The sequence below is a fragment of the Rhinolophus hipposideros genome (genome assembly GCF_964194185.1).
Source record: "Rhinolophus hipposideros genome assembly, chromosome: 20".
Lineage (NCBI taxonomy): Eukaryota > Metazoa > Chordata > Mammalia > Chiroptera > Rhinolophidae > Rhinolophus > Rhinolophus hipposideros.
Genome location: NC_138066.1, coordinates 26,436,386 through 26,452,138, shown reverse-complemented (window position 1 = coordinate 26,452,138; position 15,753 = coordinate 26,436,386). Strand labels below are relative to the sequence as shown.

The 15,753-nt window shown below is 46.8% G+C and overlaps 1 protein-coding gene across 14 annotated transcripts in view; it reads left to right on the top strand.

Annotated features, from left to right (window-relative positions):
• Positions 1-14,822, top strand: part of MSI2 (musashi RNA binding protein 2) — a 374,726-nt gene extending 359,904 nt beyond the window's left edge. For 4 of the 14 annotated variants that reach the window (XM_081029502.1, XM_081029493.1, XM_081029500.1 and 1 more), the window contains 2 exons: positions 7,601-7,755; positions 12,210-14,458. In XM_081029502.1, coding sequence (XP_080885628.1) covers positions 7,601-7,755; positions 12,210-12,251 — 197 coding nt within the window. In that variant the 3' untranslated portion in view covers positions 12,252-14,458. Of the gene's footprint in view, positions 1-7,546; positions 7,756-9,625; positions 9,699-12,209 lie in introns of all 14 variants that reach the window. The other 10 variants (XR_013992034.1, XR_013992035.1, XM_081029499.1 and 7 more) reach the window with 6 other exon arrangements.
• Positions 14,823-15,753: the final 931 nt, after the last annotated feature.

Here is a 15,753-nt window from a genome sequence, read left to right as displayed (position 1 = left end):
ACCTGCCTTCCCAGGGTGTGTGCGCAGCTGCTGGCAGACTCAGGACAGCATCCCATGGGTCCTGGTCTCCCCATCTGTTGCTCTTTGCAAGTTCTAACCTACGTGGGCCTGGAATCTGAAACCAGTTAATTTACGCAAAAGGCAGCAGGATGTGAGTGTTAAAAACACCACCTGCTTCAGCCAAACCATAAACATTTCTCTCCCGGGTTGATTTCCCCTGGTCTTCTAAAGTACTTTAAAGATTCAGGGTGGAGTTGCTATTGAAACCCTTGTCCACATCCAAGAGGGATCAGGCACCCCACTTTGTGTTTGAGACTTGAGGCCTGAGCTGGGGCAGCCTGCTGAGGTCCCTTCGTTGTTCATTGGTGAACCTGTTGCAGCCTGGCAGACAGCTCACACGGCAGAGCAAGTACCACACAAGCCCCGGTGACTCAATCCTCACATCCATCATGGCCTTTCCTTTCCCGAGGCTCCTCTCTCTTTCGTTCTTAGACACATGCAAACAGCGCTATCCCACAGGACCCCCCGAGGTCTGGGAGAGATGAAAACCTCACTGTGCCTCCAGAAAGTTACTTCTTTGCCCTCATGACAAAATCCTGGTTTCTTTGGCCACCAGGCCCAGGCCCACTCAAGGCTGCCCCCTCCTCAGAATTTACACCAGGAGCATATGGCAGTCAACTGCTAACCCCCTCCTACCTTCACCCACCTTCTCAACCAACCGGGCCTGGTCCTTCTGAGGAGGAGACATACCTACAGACCCAAATCAGAAAGTAAAGGGCCATCCAGATGGAAAGAGAAGGAGCTGTTTTCTGTTGAGATTGTACTTCAACAGAAAGTATATAGTCAGGGCCACAAATCCCTCCTCAGATAGGCCTGCTCTGGGTATTTGGGGCTTTCTCCCTGCACTTTCACCACTAACACATGATGTGAGGGGTTTACAGCCAACCAGTAGTGATGTTAATCTCTTTAGGGGAGTGTGATTTGACCGGAAGCTTAGACCATTTTAAAATTATTAGTCCCAAATCTTAGATTCTATTGTCCATCAATTCCCTACTTGAGATATGCCAATATTAACTGACAGACATCAGCACCAACCAGAGCAGTCTGAAGCAGGTTAGGTTTTGAGAGAACAAGCAGAAACTGCAATCTTAGAAGACTGGCACCGCTATAACCGACATTTGGAGTGTTTATGTGACATTAGGCCCTGTCAGCCTAATAAATGAGCAGACACTCTCCATGTGTCCAGTGCAGTATTTAAGATGAGCCAGGCATCTCTGGATATGTCAAGACTTGTTGATACCAGGCTGAGTGTGTACCTCTTTGTAATATCTTTGTTTGTATATGGAGACAGGGAAAAAGAAATACCATCCCAATACCCTCTTAACACTCCCCCAGTTTTAAAGTATTCTCCTTTCCTTCTGAAATAGACTGAATTTCAGCAGAGCTTAAAAAAATATTGTGTCTAAAATTGATTGTCCCTTCATCGGGGTCCCTGGCCTGATTTGATTTTAATTAAGTGTGTCATACAGTTCCCCCAGGTTGGACGTAATTACTGGCCCTCCCTGTCTCTCCCACCTTCAGGCTAAGCTCTAGAAAGAAAACTCGAGCCCCGGATTCCTAGGACGTAGTGGCCAGGCAGACTGCTGGAATGTAATGCCCCCTTGTTCTGCTCAAGCTACGCCATAATAACTCACAGCTGAGGGTTTCTCCTTCTGTTATCAGAAACAGGTTAATCTTTTCATGCTGACCTTTCCTATTTGATCATCTATATTAATGTATAGTGGGCACTGCCTTGAGAGGGCACAGAAAGAAGACTGTAGAGGGAGGTCCTGAGCTCTGTTCCCAGGAAGGCCCTTGGCTGCCCAGCTGCCATTCTTCAGAGCCCCCAAGCAAGGAGTGGCTGGCTGGCTGTTAAGAGGGACCCATGCAGGTCTCCACTGTTGACAGCCAGTTGGCATGATGGACCCAGCATCCCCTGAGTGCCCAGTGTTAGAGGGCAATAGAGGCAGGTCGCTCTTGCTCTGGAGAACATAGGATCCCGTGAGAACCCTGTCCCCAATATTAACTGACAGACATCAGCACCAACCAGAGCAGTCTGAAGCAGGTTAGGTTTTGAGAGAACAAGCTTACGTTGAGGAATCCCTTGCTAGTAGGGGAGGCAGAGTCTCTGCTGGTGAATGTTTAATCAAGCAGACAAGGTGAAGGTAGAGGTGAGTGTTGGAGGGGGCAGTGGCTCTGACCTCTTTTTTCTCTGCCTTCAGCCTATCAACCATAGTCCCTCTACTCATTCCTTTATCAGTCAATTTCTTTAAATTCTCTAAAACAAACAAAAACCCCAAAAATCCAGTGTGATGAATTAACAGAGCCCTGGCCTCAAAGAATATCACATGGGCTGATATTCCTCCATTCTGTGGAGGGCTGGGGTTGGGAAGGGGGGCCATGACACCAGTCAGCCCTAACTCCCTGCTGCCTGACCCTAAGTGCGCGTGTAATGAATTCTATTTTGGCAGCACGTTACCTTCTGAATTGGAGTTGGTAGGGACAGGCCCACCATGGCATTTGCCTCGTCATGAGCAGGTCACGCTCTGTCCCGGAAATGTGCCAGAGACCATCAGGGCCTCCTGCCTGAGATTAAACCTGGCAGCAGCAGATAATTCACAAAGTGGGTAATTGAAATTGTCTTGAGGGCTGGCCCTGCCCTTTGGGGAAGTGTGAAACTCACCAAACCAGGACCCAGGTCCAAGATTGGGTCTTGGCAGGGCCCTGGCTTGTCCCAGAAATGTAGGCTGAGCTCATCTGGAAAGGACTTTGTAAACAGCTCATTTCTCTGAATCAGTTCTAATCCACTTTCGAGGCCTTCGAGCCAGAGGTGCCCTACCAGGGGTGCCCCGCTGACAGTCCTGGGCTCTAGCTTTTTGCTTCAGGTCCAGTAGCATCACTTAGGGATATACAAAAATACCTGGACTGCTACACCTCTCCTAGCCCTACGGTGAAGCTTTTCTGATTCTCACTGCCGTCTTCCACAACGTCCCCACTCCGCCATGACTAATTCTACTCTCGGCCCAGCCCTTTCTGACCCCAGTTGGGCAGAGCTACACGCAAACTGTGTCCCAGCCAGGAGCAGTCATCTCCTGGGCTTGCCCTAAAACCCCAAGGGCAGAGGTGCCCAGAGCTTTGGGTCTAAGTGAGGTCTAGGAGGAGGGGCTAAGCCTGCAGGACACACCTTTGTTAAAGTCTCAGGGATAAGATGCCCTGGCTTTCCTGGGTCAGGCCTGTGTTTTGTTTTGTTTTTGTTTTTTTTTTCCTTGATGAGCAGGAAGTTCCTCCTTGTGTCCAATGCCAAATACCTCCACCTTTAATTCAATTGTATTTCCTCTTGCTGGCCTCAGTGAAATTCCGTGTCCTTGCTTTTCTGCTCCCCATCCCCCAGAGTCCTTTCTTCAGGTCCAAGATGATTAAATGTACTAGGTGGGCGAATTGGATCCTTTTGTAAACCTCCTGATTTGTATGGCAAGTGAATTGTATTTTCCTGTATCAGATTTTCCTAAACCTGCATATGGTACCTGCTCTGTTGGGCTCTGCGTACCCAATTGTTTCAAAAATCGTTGTACTCGTTTTAAACTGGACAGGTTATAGAGTGATTTCTCTCTTTCATTCTCGCCACAGCCCACTGAGAGTCAGGCTGACTAGGCAGGCAGCACTCACAGAGGAGGACATCAACGGGTAAGGGGCTGACACTGAGGTCAGGGCCGGGGTCACACTCAGGTCTTCTGACTCCAAGTCCAGTGCTCCCTCTGACTACACTATCGCTGCTTCCATGAGCATATCGGCTGCCTGGATGGATAAAGCACAGAGGATGGGAGGGGGGGAGTGAAGAGGAAGTTGCCCAGGATTAAACTGCTGCTGTGGGTGCTCAGAGTGGCTGATAGAGAAGTAACTCTGCTCCCCACAAGGAGCCCCCAAACTGCCAGCCTGGTGCAGGGCTTGGCCCAGGCCACTTAACACTCACAGCTTCTGCTGCAAAAATGTCAAGGTGTTTGTAAGACATTGTGCTCTTCTGAGACAGGAGTATAGGAGTCGTAAGGTCCCATTTATGAATCTCAGCACAGTTTATTTATTCAGCGTCACTGAGACCCCTCCCTACACACACACACACACACACACCCTACTGAGCAGTAGTAAGGTGCCCATGCCCGTTCAGAGTGATGTTTCATCCCCTCTCCCTGGCCCAATCCTGGTGAGTGGGACTCTGGTTCGGCCCCTCAAAATGAGGCTTGGTGGCCCGGGAAAAGCACCATCCATCGAAACCACTGAGCATTGACTGGAGGGTAACTTGCACAGAAAGCACCCTGAGGTCAGGAACTCAGTCTCATGCCTTCTCCCCCTGCCCCTCTCAAGGTCACAGCTTGGAGGGGGAGTGGGTCCCTGAGTAACTCCCTTTCCTGTGGAGCCAGCCAGTATTCAGCATGAACTTCCCAAAAGAAGAAAACCACTTGGTCCCTAATGGCTTCCCACTTTCAGACACAACAGGCAGCTGCTGACAAGTTTGAGTGCAAAGTGACAGTCCCCATTCTCTCCCAAGCAGCCAGACCTGTTTGTTTGTGATGAGCCTTTCCAGAGATGCATGGCTTTCCAGATGGCTTGTTTGGGGACTTTAACATGCTTTCTGGAATCTGGGTCTTCTGCCCACAGAGACAGAAAGAGGGGATTGTTGACTGTGGAACACAGAGACAGGTCTCCATGCCCCCAACCTCTGAGAGGTCAGGTGCTCCTGCCCAGAGCCTGGAGAAAGGGGACCAGCCCTGAACGGGTTGCATCCTGCCTACCAACTGCGCCCCCTGGTGGGGACCCACGGCCCAGGCTTGCACCCCTGACTGGGGGCGTATCTACAAGGTGACTCGAAGCTGAGTGTCAGGCATTGTGAGAAGCAAGTGGATATAATCATACAGGATTTGGAGGTTTCAAGGTGCATGCTAATACTGCCTTCTCCATGGTGATTTTAGTGTCGTTTGATGGACGGTGACTGAGCGGGGAGGGGCAATACGGCCTAAGAAGAGCAGCTTATTGTGACATTTCCTTCATACCAACTTTTAAGCTACAGGCCTGGGCACATAAGACTGGAAGAGGTCGCCAGGGACAGGCAGACTACCACCAGCCCCTTTGTCTTCTAAGCCCATGGAGGGGGATGTTCCTGGACAGCATCCTTCCACGGGTGAGCGGCATCCTGTCCCGCAGGCTGCTTCCGCAGGCGGGGTAGACCGCCCCTACTGGAAGGAGCCAAGACTGGAACCTCCCTTCTCTCTAGCCCCTGGATCCTCATCTGGCCAGAGGAGAAAGAAGCCAAAAGTGTCTGTCTTCCCCTGTGCCCAGCCCTGCCCCCCAGCCCCTTAAACAGAACAGGCTGCCTACTTGTTAGTTTATATTGGAGGGTGGTCTCCTGCCTGGGTGAACCAAGAGTCCACTGTCTGAGCTCTCTCCGTTTTCCCAGGCCCAAAGGAAAAAAGTGTGTTAGACCAAGATAATACTGCCGTTTGAGCATCTCAGCTTGATATTTGCCTCCGTGCGTGAGAAGGGCCAAATGTTATCTGCAAGCTTAATCTTCTGTATTCAAAAATCCCATCCCCTTTGTCTGCCAAGAGCGTTCCCAAATCAGCCATTCACTTGCTCTGAGCCTCTACGATTTTTTTGTCTTTAACCTGTTCTTTTCATCAGTCAGTTTATTCATTTCTTGGCATTCCAAGGGGCCTCACCATGGGGCCTCCTGCCACAGAGGACATCCAAGGTAGCCGCTTCCCTCTGCTGAGTCAGGAACCCAGCTTCGTTTGGTCACTTTTGTCTCTTCTTGCCCTCATGTCAGTCTCCTACCAGCCTGGCTTGAGTGTATCGTTAGTCTCTTCCCATCCGGTGGTAAGTGGGTAAAAATCAACCCACATCTGACTCTTTAAGCCCCACCAGAAGTGGGGGGCTGCAGGCTCCGGGGCAAGCTCACGGCTGCGAGGGGAGTTGCACACGTTCTTTCCTTTTGCCATTGACAGCTGGTCACAGGGCAGAGAGGGAAATGCTGAGTTGGGCAGAAGGGTGATTGTGGGTGAGGAGCTGCCCCTTGGAGCCATGGAAATGTGTGGAGCCCAGATGGTCTGTCTGGTTATTTGAAACGGGTTAGCTATAGCCCAGAAGTGGCCAGCTCCAGACTCACCTTGAGCTTTAAAAATCAATGAGACCTTACTTTTGCAATTAAAAAAAAATTTTTTTTTTCCATTCTGGAAAAGAAAAAGTTTAAGCTACTAAGGGGAAATAAAGAGGAAACAAAATTAACTTGGTTGACAGGCTATGGCCCTCACTGGGGAGGGAGTGATGGAATTTGGGGGAGGCTAAAAGAGGGGGCCCAAGGCAGTGTTTCCTGCCTCCTCCCCCCACCTCTCTGGGGATCAGTGGGTGTGAAGTTCAGTCTCTGTGTAGCAAAGATACATTCCTAGCTCTTTTTCTCTGTCTGGAGTTTATACCTGAGGATAACTAACAGCAAGCAGGCATTTCAGTCAGAGATGCTTTAGCAGTAAATTGGTTCAATCAGTATGCTCTGCATTCATACTTCTTTGTCTTTTTTTTTTAAACAAAAGGAAAATAAAGTTTAAATCCCCCCTTTCCTTCTACTGCAGGAGGTGAGTGTGTGGGTGTCCTATAGAATATCATTGGCATTCACCCAGCTTCGGCCCCAGCCTCCAGATTTGCCATCCCCACCCCATCCCCTCCCTCCATCCCCTGCTCTCCACCCCAGAAGGGACCCCTCTGCCACCTTCATTACGGTTATGTTAAGATGCCCAGATTTTCCATGACATATCCCATCTTCCGACCATGTTCAGTATGGACAATTTTCATGGAGGGATATAAATGGGAGGGGTGGAAAGGGAGGGAGTAGCCAGGGGGGAGGGGGGATGTGGTTTGGGGGGAGGGGCTGGAGAATGGAGATCTTTTTTGTCTTTTCAAAAACAAATTTGTCATTTAATGGATCCAAAAACAAACAAACGAAAAATCAAAAATCCCCTCCCCAAAGATTTTTTTCCTAGACACAAATTGCTTTGTTTCCTGTCACGTTTTAATATCAATATTAACACAATGTGTAGTCTAAAACTAGTTCCTTTGTAGTTTGCATGGGATGTGAATGCTGTCTCAACGTGCCCAGATCTACACAAGACTGCATGAGCATCAATTCAAATGTGGAAAAAAAAAAATCTCTCTCTTTCTCTCTCTCTCTCTTCCATATATATCTCTATTTCTATTGTGATAATTTGGTGGGCAGTGAAGCACCTCCGGTTGGTTGCCGTAGTGTGTTGAATGATTGTTTTTTTATTCTCTATATTTTTGGAGCTCCAAGCTTCTTAGTAGTAGCCTGGGCTGAGTATTCTTGAGTCCCTGCTGATGTTTTCGCATGGCCTTGGTTGAGTGTTAGAAGTTGGGCCTCAGCTGTTTTTCTCGAGTGTTTGGCTTGTAATGATCGGTGCATGCCTGGCTTCTGGCCTCATACCCAGCTCTATTCTCTGCACACCAGTCCTGAATAGCTACAGTGCTCAACCGAATTTTGGCGCGCCCGCTTCCCCGGCAGGCTCCAACCCGGCGCGGCCCGGAGGCTTCCCGGGGGCCAACAGCCCAGGACCTGTCGCCGATCTCTACGGCCCTGCCAGCCAGGACTCCGGAGTGGGGAATTACATAAGTGCGGCCAGCCCACAGCCGGGCTCCGGCTTTGGCCACGGCATAGCTGTAAGTATCTGCCTTTCCCTGTCCTCCTGCCCCCTCTTCCCGGCCCATCTCCCATGACCCATCATGGGGAGAGCGTGCTGGGAAAGCCCAGAGTTGGGAGCCAAGGAGAGTGCGGTAGGTCCCCATTCACGTCACAGTAGACACCTAGGGCTGAAGCTCCTCTGTTTAGATGTTACCCGAGCACCTGTGGGCCAGGGCATGTGATGGAGCGGAAGGAGTATGAGAAGGTCAGGTTCAGAGGACCACTCCATCACCTTCAGCCCATGCAACCTTGAGCCACTTATATAATCCTTCACTTCCCTGGCTGCAAAACGAACATAAGTGCCTCCCTCAAAAGACTGTGAGAATTCATGGAAAAAGGATGTGTCGCCTGCTGGCACACAGTAGGTCCCCAGTATCAGCCCCTGACCCTTGATCTCTGCCTTCTGAGACTGTCATGTGGGCTGGGACCTCAGAGCTGCTGATCCCCCGACCTCAGGGTAGCCACCTTAGTCATTTGAGCCCCCTGGCCTAAGGACCAGTGGCAGTGCTGGTGTCTGGGACACGGTACAAGTTGCAAGCCCTCCCCAGGAGGTTTCCTTTGCTAATGTTTCTTATGGTTTCCAGGTTCCAAGTAAGTTCCCATTTGCGTTCTTTAGCCGTGCCCTGCCCCAAGGCCAGATGCATTTGATATTTGTAATGCTCTGTGGTTCTATAATCTGACTAATCCAGGCCATGGAAATTTGCTTAACAGATTTGCATGCTGTTTTCAGATTGTATTGTTCTTTCCCCTCCCGGTGTGTGTGAGCATGAATGTGCCTGAGGCCACTCGTTCGCTGTCCCTTCCATTTGGGAAATAGAAAATTGGCCACCCTCTGCCCTAGCCAACCAACCTCAGCATTTTGGAGGCAGTTTGGCTTTGAGCTAAAATGGGAGTGTCTGCTACCCAGGTCCCGCCCCTGTCAGAAGAGCCATTTCTCAGGGGTTGCACTGGGGAGAACAAAGCCCGTGCAGACAGTCTGAGCCACCAGGGTAGGTAGATCCCTGCCCCTGGAGTTGGAAGTCGCACACTCAGTCTCACACACACACACACACACACACACACACACACACGCGCGCGCGCACACACAGTCTCTCACATACACTTTCTCTTACGTATACACACATAATCTCTCTCCCACACATACACGCACACACTCACTCTCACTCACTCCCTCACTCCTGCCAGCCCTGGCCTGTGTGACCTGGGTCCTCGTTCAATTCCACTCCCAAGCCAATATCACTTAAGTCAGTAGTTTGATGAGTCAAATCCCCTCACATCAGCTAGAGTACCAAATCCAGAGTGTCATTATTCAGCTAAGAGCTGCATCAGTCTGGGAGACCATCTATCACCCTGTAGAAACAGCTCATTTCCGTTTTCAGCACCGACAAACACAGGCCATATTAGTTCTTGAAAAATCTGGGTGTCTTGACCTAGGTGCTGGGATGCTTTTCAGAAATAACCACACAGCATCATGTTTGGTCTGCACAGAGCTTGCTTTCTCCCCAGCTGGAGCCATTGGGACTACGGACAGAGACACTGTTATCTTTGCTCTCCAGGGTTCCGGGCACCAATGCCCCTCATTGGGGGCATGAGCGTCCGTCTCCCATCACCCACCTTCCCCTCTGAATCTGGCTCTCGATTTTCCCCTGGGTATGAAGACAGGCTTGGGGTGGGGACTGGGGGCTGGAGGGGTTGGAGCTGGGGAGGATTGTCATCCTGGCCCCCCATGGCATGGTGTCTCAGAATTACATATTCATGCTGGCAAGCACAGTCTAGTCCTTTCCCAGAATATGACAATCTGTTCCCATGTATAGCGTGCTGATGACCTTAACAATTGTGCAATTTTAGGGACCTTTGATTGCAACGGCCTTTACAAATGGATACCATTGAGCAGGTGCTTTCGTTGCCATCTCACTCTGAGGTATTACCTTCTCCGCCATGTGTCTCCGCTCTGCCGGGCGTGTCCGTACATGTATGTGCACTGGGCATGCAAGTACGCACGGGCCCTGGTCTCACTGCGTCAACATCTCTCCTCTATCTGCACCCCTTTTCAGGGGGGTGGGGGCAAAAACATCCAGTCTTTTAATTTCTCATCCCTTTCTCCAGCTGTAATCATGACCCCCCCACACTTTTTCTTCACTGTCTTTTTTTTTTCTCTTTCTCAATGTGGTTCTTTTGATTCATTTTTCTTTATCTTCCCCACCCCTCATCTTTCTTTGTCTTGAAATACAATCGAGAGTGTGGGAAACTGGAAGGAGATCGCGTGCTGTGCCAGTCCCAGGGGGAAGGAGTCAGGGAAACACTGGGCTTCTTCCAGGCCTCCCCCCAGGGTTCTGTGAGCTGACCTTGTGGGTTGCTGGGCCTTTTCGGCTCCCTGGAGCTCCCTGGCCTCAGCCAATGGGGTTCCTGCAATCAAACAGCCAGACTCCATCTTTTAGTGAAAAGAAAACATTTTTGCCAGTAACTACTGAGTAATTACCAGATTACCGCTCAAAAAGCAAATTAAATTAACGATATCACCTGCGTAACATGGATTTGGATCCCTGCCAGTTTCCTAACCTTTTAAACTGAGCTCAAGTTAATTAAACATTTTTTTAAATCACTTTGATGGGGCTATGGAAAGGGTGGAATGGAGGAGAGGGAGGTTGGGGCAGTCAGTGAGGGAGCCTCTTGTCTCATTTGAAAATGAGTATCTGTCATTCTTGGGAAGAGCACCAGGAAGCCTGAGGGGTTCTCTCGTGAACGCTAAATGTGTACTGTGTTAGCACATTAGTTTGGGCGATTGAAACATGGCTCTGTCTCTTTGGAAGAAAGAGGGTGACTGTGGAAGCCTGGGAATGGGTCCCACTCAGAAAATTCCAGCTAGGACATGAGCACCTGCCTCTCTTGGAGTTGGGACATAGGAGAAGCCAGGCTGGAGATGGATTTGCCACTTTAGTTTGCAGTTCATAAGATGCCTCTCTTGCAGAGGGGGTCGCTCCAGACCCCTGAGTCAGCCAGGACTCTGTAGAGTGGGCCCTGTTGGGGGACCACAGAGAGTTGAGCTCCATAAATGTCTTTTGGATTTCTCTAACGTTGCTGCTAAGGAATCACCTCAACTAACGCAACTGCCTTTCTTAACCAAATAAACCCCTGTGTGGATTCTTCCCACCCCTCGCCTCCACTTCCCTTAGAGCACTGACCCAGCCATTGCTGGCCGGAGCCAGAGGCCACTAACAGTTTGAAGGAGAGCTACTCACTACTAATTAAGCTGGGTTTGGGGCCCAAGGGGAAGTAAGGTTCCTCTGACAGCAAGGCGAACTCAGAGATCCAGGAACTTTGGGGATTGAAGGTGCCTCCAGCCATTTGTAGAGTCAGATGGTGAGGGGATTAAACCACCACCAGCTGCAGCGCATCCCTGGTAGGCCAGACGGTGGGGCTGCCAGCACTCCGTCCCTCCCTCCTTCCCCTGGAAAATGAGGGTAGTGTAGGGCTTCTGGCCACAGCCTATATCTTCCAAGGCCACTGCAACCTTTCCATTGGGTGGGGGAGGAGTGCTGCCAGCCCATCCTCCATCCAACTCTAGGATTCAGTTTTCACAGAAGGATAAGATCACTAAGAAAGTGAAGATAACAACCCACCTTACCCTCCTCCAAAATGGATTAAGAGAGCCAATTGGTTCACACGGTGCACAAAAAACACACACTTAGTGCCATCAGACCCTTAGTGCCATCTGCAAATGAGGGGCTCAGGCTCAGAATCAATTGAGGGAGACTCAATCACCAAGTCAGTGACTCCTGGACCTGTTTTTGTTTCCTATAACCAAGCTGGTTATTTGTTGTGGAAATGTTTTAATAAACGTCCTGTCCTTGAGTCCTTGGTATGCAATATGATACTTTTTAGTGGAAATTTGCATTTTCAGCTATTGACAATCATCGATGGGTATCTCATAAAGGCAGAAGTTTTTTAAACATTTATTAGGTTGGTGCAAAAGTAATTGCAGTTTTTGCAATTATTTTTAACCTGTTCAATCACAATTACTTTTGTATCAACCTAATAGCTTTGAAAGCACAAGTCTAACCAGAAAAAGCATTGCTGGTCAATGTGCAACTCACCAGTCTAGCCAAAAACCCAGCATGACCACATTTGCTGGCCACATTTCCTGCCTACCTCAAGAATTCTACAGTGCTATATCAAATCAGCAAGTGAGTTGTAGAACCTCCCTATCCCCAGCCTCAGGCTTGCCTTAGATGTCAGATTTCCCAAGCTGTGCCCCCAGCAAGCTGTTAGCCAGGCCATTTTCAAACATGCTCAGTAGCCCTGTGTAGTCATATTTTGAAAAGGCGAGTTAAAAAGTTGGAATAAATCGTGTACTTGTCTGACACTTCTTTCTCCTCCCATCTCCCACTTTTATGTTCTCTTCCGGGCATTGCCGACCTTCCACACCCTGCAGAGCATACCTGGATGTCCAGGCAAGACTGGGCGAAGTTTCTGAGTGGCCCTTTGTTTAGGTGATGTCATCAGACCTGGACCCCACCAGCCTCACTCCCCATCCCAACCAGAGATGGCTCACTTCGGATCGAGGGTTGACTACATCTCATCATCTCACAAATCTGCTGTAATATAAGACAACAGCTTTTAAATGTGTATATAACCCATGATTTTGGTTTTGTTTTGTTTTTGTTTTTCTTGATGGTTTCCCTTCCCCGTCTCTCTTGCCCCCTTCTCCTTTTAAATCTCTTTGAATCACATTCAGTAGTGATTTTGACGTAGTCCAGTAGTCATATAGCTTTAATATCTAGTTAAAAGCTAACCATAGTATAATTGTTATATTAAGGTATTATTTTTTTCTTTAAAAATTTTTTTTTGCTTGTTTTGATTCTGTTCTCACTTTTAAAGGATGCTGAGATGGTAATATTACTCTCAATATTTTGGTACCAATTCTGAGATTGTATGAATTTTCAGGTGGAACTTGAGCACACATGGAAGTGAAGTTGTGAAATGTGGAGCGGGAGGTGGGCATCAACTTTCTACTTTGCATTGTATAAGAAGTGAGATGTAGTAGGCTAATTAACAGACTCTATGGCAGTTCTTTTTTGTGATGTCTCTTTGTTAACCTAAGTATATCTATTTTCGGCAATAAGGTAAGGACGACCATGTTTCAAGTGTCCTCCTTTTCTATAAGTGCTTTTTTTCTGTTGAAAGAGGTGATATTATAAGGTTTTTTGAAATTGTGAATTCTAAAAAAGAAATGTTGTAAATACAATTCCATTAACTACATAGAAACTATTAAGAAAGAGAGAATCAAAAATATTTTTGTGAGGGAGTCAGTCCCAAGCAGTTTGATGCTCTGTGGAAGGAGGAGGGAAAGGAACATGAAGCAAGTGAGTTACTGGGACGGAAGAAGACCCAGCTGCCAGGACGACCCCGGGAAAAGTTAGAACACTGTTTAGCTCCTTTTGTCTGTGTGATAGACCTAAGAACTCTATTAGTGTCATACCAGCATATTAACCTCTCGTCTGTGCACAGCTTCAAATGTTACCGTCTAGTTAGATTTTTATTTAAAATAATGAAAAACCGCTTTTCCCAAGACGTTTTTTAAAAACAAAGCTACAATTTTAATATTTAACGTATTTAAAGTTTCAAAGCACACCTGTCTGGCTTGGGTAGGGAGGGGTGGGGAGACATCCTTTTTCAGTCTTAATTTTTAAATATTTGATCATTTTCTATTGTCCAATCATTTCAGCACCTCCAAAGGTCCCTAGGACACTTTGCCTCTCTTCTCCCCCTGCCCCCCCCCACCCACCCCCAGCTCTGGGGCCCTTAGGCCAGGAGTAGATAAGCCTGCATTAATGAAACCTTTTCTCCATTCACTTTCTATTTACAAATTAGGAAAGCAACCTTTTGGTTTATATATTTTTTTTAATACCTCAGTGCTGCAAGTATCACCAGAGAGGCTATGGAAGAATTTTTTTTTAATTTATTGTAGATGTAAACAGAATTTTAAAAATAAAAAGTATAAACATCGCTGCACTGTGACTGGTGGGAAAAACTGACAGTTTCCTGTTTGCACATGTTAACATTTGGCTGTTATAATATATGGTCCTCGGTTGGGGAAAGATACTTATGATGAAGGATATTTTTTAATTTAACTTTTTTTTAATATTGGTAATAGGTCGGCAACAGCAACTATAGAAGTACAACTCAATAGATGGCATTAAAACATATTGTAGTGTGGATATATATTTTTTCCTTTTTTAAAATGTGATATTGCCGTTTTATTAATATTTTTTAAATTGTTACGTTTATAAATTTGGTACTTAAGGCACAGCCAGTATGAGACACTGAATGCGACATTTATTATAAAGAGCTGCTGCACTCCTATTTTTATAAATTTTACTAACAAAGTAGACTAATGTAGACATTCACAGACATGGTAGGGCAAATACATCTTCAAACAAAAAGCTCCAAAATGCTAACTCAGAAAGAAAGAAAAAAGCCTTTTTCAATTCTAATTAAACAACACTTTTAAAAAGTCATGTTCTTTGTTTTTTCCAATAAAATGTTAGGTTGTTTGGTGATATGTTTTTGTTTTTCTTTCTTTCTTTTATTTCCAAACAACCAGGTTAAGGAAAATGCTGGGCGCTTTTAAAATATCCAAACTTGTTCAAGTAATAAAATAACAAAATAGAAGTTTTATTTAAAAAAAAAAAAAGAACAAAAAAAATAAACAACAAAAAAAAAGACACAATAAATTCCCAGAAATTCAGTGTCTAGACTAGGGAATTTAATTACTATTTTGTCCATGTTGGTGATGTACTGTACTACCCTGCCTTTCTCTGCATCCCCCCATCACCTCACAGAAGACTCTTTGTTGATCACTGTCTGTTAATAATGTATAAAATGGCTATCTTGTAAGCGTGCTGTCCTGGTACTAGTGTAGTGACTTTTTTTCTCCTCTTTCTTCTAGTACATATTGATAGGTATAACGTAATTAAGGTTTAAAAAATTAGACATAGTTATTCAGATTTAGGACCAGTAAGGATAGAACTTTCTCTTATTTATGAAAAAAAAAAAAAGCTAATAATTTTGGGGCAGTTTTTTCCTTTCAATTATTTTTTTTCAATTTCACGTTTTAATTTTATTTTTGCTGATCTGATGTGGTTTCAACTAACCCAAGGTCTCACGATGCTCAAATGCCGGCAGACTCTACGGCGTTTTGTAGATTCCCACCCACCCCCCCAACTGTGAAGGGGTGTGCCATACTACCTTAAATGCTAATGCTAGATATGCAAAACTGGATTTTTTTAATTTATTTTTTAAAAGAGGGAGGCATGGTATATTAAAATGATTTTACTAAGAGAAAAAAAATATTTTTTTAAGAATGCTCAGAAGAAATTGATAATTTGTGTGAATATGTTTTAGATGTTTATAATACCTTTTGAAGAGACCCAGTAGCCCATAGCACAAATCTTGTGGAAATCTGACATGTTTTAATGTGGCTACCTAGGTTAAGGTTCACGTTAGTCCCCCCATTCATCTAGAAGTCCATTACGAAAGGTTTTTGTAAATTATGTTAGCACTGATATTCAGCCTCGTCTTTGTTTCAGTTAAGCTCAGTGGCGAACATGGGAACCACCTTTCGCCTTCCCTGGGGGAGAAACACTCTTGGCTGATGGCTTTTCCCCGGGATCATAAAATAGCCACCGGGTGACTTTCTGGCTTCCAGATCCATCTGCCTGGGACCCCCGAACTCCTCTCCTCCTAAGCAGAGGAGAGTGAGTAGCATAAGCTCCTGGACCGATTCCTGGTTCTACCTGGACGTGGGATGACCAAGCTCTTGGTCTTCTCTCCAGGAGCTTTCACACACCTGGTTTGTGGCCTTCCTCGCACCCACTGGGAAAACCAAACAGCCTTTCGCTCTATCCCAGTCGTTCATTGGCTTGATTCAAACAAAACCCCGACAGGCCTTTGCGTTTCTATCCTTCATAGCCTTC